Source organism: Myxine glutinosa, chromosome 5 (assembly GCF_964187855.1).
Source record: "Myxine glutinosa chromosome 5, kmMyxGlut1.1, whole genome shotgun sequence".
In the NCBI taxonomy this organism is placed as follows: Eukaryota; Metazoa; Chordata; class Myxini; order Myxiniformes; family Myxinidae; genus Myxine; species Myxine glutinosa.
The window spans coordinates 54,627,101-54,636,607 of NC_136265.1; the positions used below are offsets into that span (position 1 = coordinate 54,627,101).

The window sequence follows — 9,507 nt, forward strand, 5'->3', positions numbered from 1 at the left end:
CTATTTCCATACTAATCATCCGCTGTGCCCATAAAATGGCGTTTATTGGACTATTAGCGTATGGGACTACTTTACTGTAGTGATCTTCAGGTGTGGATACCTCGACTACCTATTGGGGTTGTAAGTTCAAATCCCAAAGAGTATTTGGGACTTGGATAATGTCAGTTTCACACAAGTCGAGCAAGTCTCCGGAGAAATCGCCACGTCATTGTTGGATTGTGGGTAAAAAAAAACCCACCTGGCTCATTAACGACCTTCAGGGTTGGATAATCTGCCCGCTGCACGTGGTCTCGTCATCCTGTGGTGTTATTGTGGACTGGTTGTGGTTGATTTGTTCCCTTTTTAAAACCAATGCAATCGCTCGGGTGCACAGGATGACGTCATAGTGAGAGATTAATGTAGGTAGGGCAGGTAGAGCAGGCTGTTCCAAACAAACATTCACTCAAGTTTCCCGCTACAGAAGCCGGAATGGTTCGCAGTTTCTCCGTCATTTTATAATTTGGTCATGTGTTACCTCGTTTACCTCGTCTACTTCGTACAGGGCGGTTAAGGAGTTGCGAGACATTTGATTCAACATTGCGGACACCGTGCATGGATACCTCTCGGATTAACACGTGGTAAGTTCATCAACTATTACCTGGTTGTTGTTAATGGTACACGACAGGTGCATTATCTGGTTCTCGTTGACAGGACGCGACAGGTGCATCACCTGGTTCTTGGGGGAATCGTGCTTCCTGCCACATGAAAGAAATTGCGCAAACTTGGCACCGACGCCATCACATTATCACTCGCCTCTGTGTTGTGCAACCTGGGGTTTGAATTAGGACTCGGCTATAAACCTCCATCCTGGTGCTTCACAGGTAGCACGAGACGTCACTGTGCGTACATTCCCTCGGATGCACCTTAAGCTGGAGGACCCCTGTGCTAGCACTGGCTTGTGGATGGGAGTTATCGCCGGCACCCTGAACGAACCACAAAAACAACTTTGAAATGGTGGAACAATCAGACTGTCTGAAGAAGAAGACATGCAGAAGCCTCTGTGACGTCATAGTATGACCTCGTGACTTGTTTGGAACCTCCTTCGAACCTAAAAATGACTACCTGCCTATTGTGCATTGCATTTTTTTTCTGCAACATTCAAGACGTGTTAGTGGTTGGTAGTTACGTGGTAGTGCTGATGACGTACCCTACCTGGCGACCACTAACATTGCTATAATTTTGCCCGCTGTGATTGGAGCAGCTTTAAACGCAAGAGTTGCGGTTGTCTAGAGGGTGGTCGGTATTTTCAACATGACCTTTTGTTTTTAACGTCCAAAAGTCGACCATATAAATCAGACAGGTGTTTGCATAATTACCGACAATGCTGTTCGTTGCCCCACCCACCATTACCTTTATTTCCAGGCATGCCGACAGTCATCAGTTTTAATGAAGCGGAGTACAAAGGATGCCGACGGGCATTGTTCCGCGCGCGGACAATGAAAGCAAATATGAACCTGTCCTTTCAAAAGGTGAATTTAAGCAACCACGGCGGGGGCGGATGTGACGTCACTCCCGATAAGCAAACAGAGGGTGTTGTTTCCCGTGGGGTTGGGCGTGGTTCCAGTTAATCTTGAGTGGGCTGGGAATGCAGGACTCGAACAAGCATTCTCCGACGTAGGAGGAGGAGGAACCTCGAAAGACATGGCCGAGACCGTTTATATTATAAAGAGAATACCAGAAAGTTCATCCGCCAATACCCCCCCCCCCCAATCTCCCATCCTCCTCCCATTTTGGGGGTACTCTGGTTCCAGACACTCTGCCCTGAACAAAACACCCATTATCCGGACCCCCTCCCGCCCGGATCGCGCCCCTTGGTGCCAAGGCCGAGCTAATCGTGCTTTTGTCCGGCTCTACGGGCTGGTTCTCGTTCTCTTTCTGAGAACCACCCGCGCCCGTCCACCCCACCCTAAACCCCCAAACATCTGCGTTAAACACTATTTCGGGGGTCCCCTCTCGCGGTCTCCACGGCAACAACACTCCGCTTAAGCTTTAACTCCGCTATGTGGAAAAAAAATAATTACACGAATTGTATACAGTTGGTGCACAAATTATATATGGTAGGTACATATAAATCATCCACCTTGACCTTTCCTCGAGGACTTGGAGTGGATGCTTCTTGATCAATAAGTAAAGATCTCCATTTCCCCAGCTCTTTGAGTTTCAACTCCAAATGCCACCATTTTTAATGAATAAGAGAACACTGCCCCCTCCTCTCTAACCTGCCCATAGCTCTCCGCATCCATGGAATCTTTGATTGGCACTTTGCGGATTCATCAGAAGTTAGATCACCTGGTTACACATTAAAATCCAAGTGATGTGAGAGATGGAGACTGAAACGGAGATGTGGGCTTTGCTGGTTTACTTTTAGTTTTTGGTGTCAGGAAGGGGATCACCCGCTTGAGGCCATTGTTACCGTGCAGAGAAATGGCAGCTTTTCTTCTCTTTCGCGAGAGTCCAGCAGACCGGCTGCCTGGTGGTACCTGCACAAGAGGCACCTGCACTCTGAACCGAGTAGTCTCGAGGCTGGGCTTCTCCGACCAACGAGCCGTTCCCAGAGTACACCGGATACGTGGGACTACTTGCACACGTATCTCTCGACGGTGCGGCGACATTTCTTGCACGTCACGTAGCAACACCAGTGGTACTTGCAGTGACAGCGTTCCAGCAGCTCTTCTGTGTAAGGGTTGTACCCACGACCGCAGCACATGAGGATGCAGCTGTCGCTTCCCAGTGAGGTGCGGTTGCAATGCCTGGCAAGGCGAGAGCAGCAAAAATGAGGGTGAAGATGAGAGAGGTGTTGGCATTTTAAGGTGCCAGCGACACAAAAAGACATTTGTCTGATCTATTGAGATATATACATGAGCAGGTGGGTGGACATCATCAAATTTCCCAGAGACGAGATCCATGAGCTATACATAGAGACGAAACATTCGAGCTACAACTTTATGAACGCCACCTTTGGTCATCCATTTCCAGTCCTTTGGTCATTTATGAGGATTTCTACTTCGCTCACATTATCTTCTCGGGCTACAAAGGACGTTCCCCAAAGTGATTCGGCTTTATTCTCAGTCTACCTGGCGTACATCGTGCCTCTGAAGACCCATTAAAGGTTAAAAGATGAAGTGGGAACACCGTGGTCTTTCGCCAAATCACCAATTAAGACGTTCCAACATTTTTTGCACACCTTGTCTGTATGCGCAGAATATACATCCCCAACGCCCCACGAACTGTATGTCTGTCTGCGGGCGCCAAAACTTGTTGGTCGAGATGACATAAAATGCCGTAATATTTTTGTCCAAGTACTGCTAAACGTAAGTTTTGCAAGTGCCAACAAGACGATTTGTGTTCTACAGTGTTCAAGTATGTAATTAAATTGAAATATAATATTTTATAGGATTTAGAAGAAAAAAAATCGCAAGTGTACTGCCGTTGATGCAGCGTCTTTTACACCACCTTATTAAACACGGTGCATTCGTTTTCCGTGCCTGTTGTTGTTGTTGTTGTTTTGTGCCATTCAATTGAAATTAAATTGTTCCTCGATCCTAAACTCACATTTGTGGACGGACAGAGAGACAGACACAGACACACAGACAGAAGTGAACCAATTGCTTTTCATTTCTCCTGCACAGCGTAATAATAATACTGTACGGACATCAGCATTTTCTACTTGTTTATCCCAATAGAACAAACTTATTAGTACCCTACTGCAAAGCCGCAATGAGCCGGCGAAGCCAAAGCCTCTTGCCATTATTTTACCCATCACGATGGCATCAGTAGGTTAGGTAGTTGGTAGTAGGTAGGTGCAGTAGGTACCGTACCTAGTTCAAAATGACACCATTTGCATTCTGGATGAGATTAACATTTATAAAATTTCCTTCTTGATTAATTCGGTGAATTCCGAATTCGGATATTTCAACTCAACTTCGGATATTTCCGGCCGTGAAAAACTATCCCCTACGGCCGCGAGATTTCTAAAAAATAATTCTTCGTCAATTTTAGAATATTTGACGCCGTTTTCAGCCTCCGAAACGCGGTAATAAGCTTTTTTGAAATATTTTTTCAAATGCTCGAATCTCATTGGTTCCGGTGTTTGGTGACGATTTTCATTGAAGCTAACCAGGGCCCGTGCGGGCCCGGGGAACGAGGTTGGTCTTAAAGCATTTTAATTACAAATTAGAGGTGCATAAGATTGTCAATCAAACAAAGACGGGTGAAACAAATCCTATTTAACTTTTTCACAATTTTTTATGCATACTTCCGCATCCGCAAGATGGCGGCCTCCATGGTGTGATTTGGTGCGTCAAAGCTTCGAAATTCTCAAAGGATCCAGCATAATCTGGTTTTCAACATAATATGGACGCGTTCATTCACAACACCGGCTTCGCCGGATACTAGTACCCGACTGCAAAGCTGCAATGAGCCGGCGAAGCCAAAGCCTCTTGCCACTATTTTACCCATCACTATGGCACCAGTAGGTTAGGTAGTTGGTAGTAGGTAGGTGTAGTAGGTACCGTACCTAGTTCAAAATGACACCATTTGCATTCTGGATGAGATTAAAATTGATAAAATTTACTTCTTGATTAATTCGGTGAATTCGGTCTCAACTTCGGATATTTCCGGCCGTGAAAAACTATGCCCGACGGCCGTGAGATTTCTAAAAAATAATTCTTCGTCAATTTTAGAATATTTGACGCCGTTTTCACCCTCTGAAACGCGGTAATAAGCTTTTTTGAAATATTTTTTCAAATGTTCGAATCTCATTGGTTCCGGTAATTGGTGACGATTTTCGTTGAAGATAACGAGGTTGGTCTTAAAGTATTTTAATTACACATTAGAGGTGCATCAGATTGTGAATCAAACAAAGACGGGTGAAACAAACTCCTATTGAACGTTTTCTCAATTTTTTTAATGCAAACTTCCGCATCCGCAAGATGGCGGCCTCCATTTTTTTTTTTTTTTTTTTTTTTGTGTGTACAGAGTCGAGGCTCGTGAAAGAGCTAACATTTATCAAACAAACAAGCAAACAAAGTATATAAAAAGGGGAGCGGTCGACAAGATGGGGAGAGAAGGGGAGGAAGCACACAAACACAACATTTGAGAGCAGGGACATCGGGAGATGTGTGGGAGGGAGAGGGCCTGGGGGGAGGCAGGATAGGTATAAAACGCAAGGACACCAAGGACTTCCAGGAAAGAAGTCAAAAGTCACCTCAAAAAAGTGGATTTGGGGTGAAATTAGCGGGGGTAGAAAAGATCAAGGTTTTGGATTGGGGAAGATAAGAGATGGTGGTGAACAGCCGTTTTAAAGACCTGGAGGGAGGAGTGGGATTGAAGAGAGTGAGGGAGTTTGTTCCAGAGGCGGGAGAAAAGAGGAATGAAGGAGTGAAGGTGAGCAGAGAGTCTTGATTTTGGCAGTTTAACCATAAGAGGGTTGCAGGCAGATCTTGTGCGACCTGCAGGAATATTTGGGGGACAGAGCCCAGAGAGAGCTGGGGGAGCAAGGCCGGAGAGGAGTCGGTAGAAGACGGAAAGACCACCAACCTGCCTGCGGTGATTAAGTGAAAGGCCCTCGGAGATAGCGTCATCACGGGAGATTCCAATGATTCTGAACGCTTTGGTTTCAACAGCGTGAAGATGAGCTAGGTGTGAGGTAGGAGCACCAGCCCAGAGGGGAGAGCAGTACTCCATTGAGCTGCGGATGAAAGCCTTGTATGTGGTGAGGAGCTCAGGTGTGCCAAGGAAGGACTTCGCACGACGGAGGATGCCCAGTCGGTGACTGGCTTTGGAGGCCAGCTTGGAAATGTGGTTTTCCCAGGAAAGATAATGGCAGATAGTGAGACCCAATAGCTTGAGTGACAGAACTTCTTGGAGAGGATTATTCAGAAAGTAGATGGGAGGGTTGTCCAGTCGGTCTTTTCGGAGAGATATCGTAATGGTGTGAGATTTGTCAGGATTGAAAGACATGTTCCACTTGTTTGCCCAGTCTGTGATTTTGTCCAGGTCTGCAGAGAGTGAGGAGGCTGCAGACTGCCGATCTGAGGGATGAGGAATGGAGCGGCAGAGAGTTGAGTCATCAGCAAAGAGATAGAGAGGATTTTCAAGAGAGTCAGAGAGATCATTGATGAAGACCAGAAAAGCACAGGGCCCAGAACACTGCCTTGGGGAACTCCAGCCTGAACAGGAAGAGGAGATGAGAGAAACCCATTCAGGGCCACACGTTGACGACGACTAGAGAGGAAGTCCGCCAGCCATGCGTGGAGATTTCCATGGATACCAAAGGAGGAGAGTTTGGTGAGCAGAGCAGGGTGCCAGACCGTATCGAAGGCACGTGATATGTCGAGGGAGACGGCTCTAATTTCCTGTTTGGCATTGAGGACCTCCATCCATTGTTGAGACAGCAGAAGCAGCATGTCCAGAGTAGATTGACCTGGTCTGAAACCAAATTGATGATCAGAGATCAAGCCATTGGAGAAGAGGAAAGATTTCATATCCAAAGCAATGATGGATTCCATGACTTTGCTGATAATTGGGAGAAGGCTGATTGGTCTGTAGTTGCTAGGATCTGTTTTTGCACCTTTTTTGTGCAAAGCGGTGATGTTGGCTGATTTCCAAGCAGATGGCAGTTGACCTTGAGCAAAAGAGAGGGTGAAGAGAACAGAGAGAGGGAGTGAAAGAGCGGAAGAACAGGATTTTAGGACCCGTGGGCTGATGCCGTCAGGTCCAGTTGCAGAATCAGAGTTGAGGGTTGACAGAAACTTTTCCACCTTGTCAGGAGGAAAGGACACGGAGTCCAGGAGCAGCTGGGTACGAATGGGTATGGTGGGTACAGAGAGGGATGGGTTTGGGACACAAGATTTAGAGGCAAACACTGAGTTGAGGCATTCAGCTTTTTCATGTGCGGAGTCAGCTGTGTGGCCGTTTGAGGTAATGGAGGGGATGGAGGGGGAACAAACACCAGAAACAGATTTGACCAGACGCCACCATGATTTGGAAGAGGGAGACAGATAAGAGAGTTCGGTCTTGAGAACAGAGAGATATTGTTTCCTGGCTCTCCTGAGGGTGGACACACACTTGTTTCGGGCTTTGTGAAAGGAAATGAGATTTCCTTCCGTTGGATTTGCTTTCCAGGAGACGAAGGCATGTTGTTTCTGGGCAACAGCCTCACCACAAGATTCTGTGTACCATGGACGGGAGGAAGGGTATGACAACTGAAGACGAGATTGGATAAATCTGTGCATGAGAGAGAGCAATTTACTTTGGAAGAATTCCCAGGATGAGTTGATGTCAGAGGTGGTAGAGATGGGAGACCAGTCCAGATGATTGATGGCTGCTTGAAGACCGTGCCAGTTGGCCTGAGTGAAATGCCAGACTCGTCGACGCTGAGCAGGCTCCCTGAGAATGGTCAGAGAGATGTCCACTTTAACAAGGACATGATCAGATGATCCGATTGGAGCAGAAGAAGAGCAGCAGACATTTTCAGGGAAGTTAGTCATAACCAAGTCCAGAAGAGAAGATGCTCCGTTGACTGGGATCCGGGTCGGGAAATTGACAGATTGTGTCAGTCCCAGTGAGTTACAGAAGTCCTTTGCTGAGGAGCCATGGCTGGTGAGAGAGGTACCCACACCGAGCCAACTGGCATGGTGACAATTGAAATCACCACATATGAGGAAGAGAGAGTTGGGATGAGTCGATAGAAGTTGGTCCATATTATCAGACAGCGAGATGTAGATGGAGTCATCACTGTTTGGTGGACGGTACAACACACATGTGAACAAGAGGTGGGAGCGAAGGGGAAGCCGTAGCCAAAGGTATTCCTGGGGGTGAGGTGGAGAGAGTGCAGTGCAGGGCGAGTGAGGAAGAGAGTTTTTGATAAAGATAGCAACCCCACCTCCAGGACGAGGCTCAGGTCTATCATACCGGAGGAGGGAGTAACCCGGGAGAGATACTAAGGAATCAGAGACATCATGAAGGAGGAAAGTTTCTGTTAAGCAGATCACGTCTGGTTTGACAGAAGCAACCTGTATGGAGAGATCAGTTAAGTTTGAACGAAGGCCCCGGATGTTTGAGGTCCATACCGTTAATGATAGAGGAAGGGGGAGCATCGGATACAGAACAGGGGGGAGGAGGGGTAGGGTAAGATGTGGAAGAGGTGGAAGAGGTACGGAGAGCTGTTGAAGGTGTGTCAGAGATTTCAGAATGGCTCGGAGAAAGGGAAGGATGGGGCGGACAAAAGGTTTGATGGTGATTGGGTGAGGCACAATGAGGTGTTATTTGAGGAGGGGGAAGAGCGAGGCAGAAGGTTGGGGGAGATGGAGGTGAGAGTTGGAAGGGGGAAGAAGCGGGGAGGACGCTTTGAAGAGGAGGGGTGAGAGGGGGGAAATGGAGAAGAAATGAGGGTGGGGAGATTTGAAGGGGAGGGGCGAGGGGGGAGTTTGGGAGGGGATGGATTTGAAAGGGATGGGATATGGGGGAGATTTGGAGGGGAGGGGTGAGGGAGGAGTCTCGGAGGGGAGGGGCGAGGGGGAGTCTTGGAGGGGAGGGGTGAGGGGGTAGTTTAGGAGGGAGGGGGCAAGGGGGGAGATTTGAAAGGGATGGGTGATGGGGAGGATTAGGAGGGGAGGGGAAAGGGGGAAGATTTGAAAGGGATGGGTGATGGGGAAGATTTGGAGGGGAGGGGTTATGGGGAAGATTTGGAGGGGAGGGGTGAGATTGGATTTTAGAAAGTGTACGATTAATGGGAAACGAACATTTATTGCAAAATGAGTTTCTTGTGACCTTCGATTTAAAAATACGTTTAAGGATGCTGGATGGAGGATGGAGTGCAGGAGAGTTTAGGGAATGTAGAAAAAAGGCACTGTAAGAGATGGAATTTTTTTTTGGGATGAATTGATTTGGTGAGCAAGTCGAAAGCAGCCTTTTAAAGAAGAAGAAGAAAAAGGTGTTATAATATATGACGGAATACAGAACTTGAGGGGAAAGTGTAAACATTGAAGGTTAATAACAGTGAAAACTATCTGGGGAAATGGGGGAGAAACACGTGGTCGAAGAACGAACGAACGAATAAGAATGAATAAACGAATGAGAACAAGAATAAGAACAGAGAAGGAAATGTTTTTTTTTTGTTTTTTTTTAGTTGAGATTTACACAAGGAAGTAGGCTATGGGGTGAAAAGACTGGGAAAACAGAGAACGAAAGTTATTGGATCACAAACGACGGACCGCTGAGAGAAAAACAAAGCCTCAAGGTTGTACACTGTACAAGGCCTCAAGACACGACACTAATTAACACGATTTTCAATACAGGTATGAAAGATTTGCACCGAAAATCTTCCTCGGGACACAATATTTTTTATTTTTTTATTTTTTATTTTTTATTTTTTTTTGTATACAAGATCGAGGCTCGTGAAAGAGCTAAAAAATATACGTACACACACCATAAAATAAATACAGTTATAACGAAAATACAAATGGG

At 46.6% G+C, this 9,507-nt stretch overlaps 1 protein-coding gene across 1 annotated transcript in view; it reads right to left on the minus strand.

Moving 5' to 3' along the window:
* Window positions 1-1,369: 1,369 nt before the first annotated feature.
* The window catches only part of WNT11 (Wnt family member 11), a 34,156-nt gene continuing 26,018 nt past the window's right edge, over window positions 1,370-9,507 (minus strand). Inside the window, exon 5 of the mRNA XM_068117050.2 lies at window positions 1,370-2,789. Coding sequence (XP_067973151.1) covers window positions 2,615-2,789 — 175 coding nt within the window. The 3' untranslated portion in view covers window positions 1,370-2,614. The remainder of the gene's footprint in view (window positions 2,790-9,507) is intronic.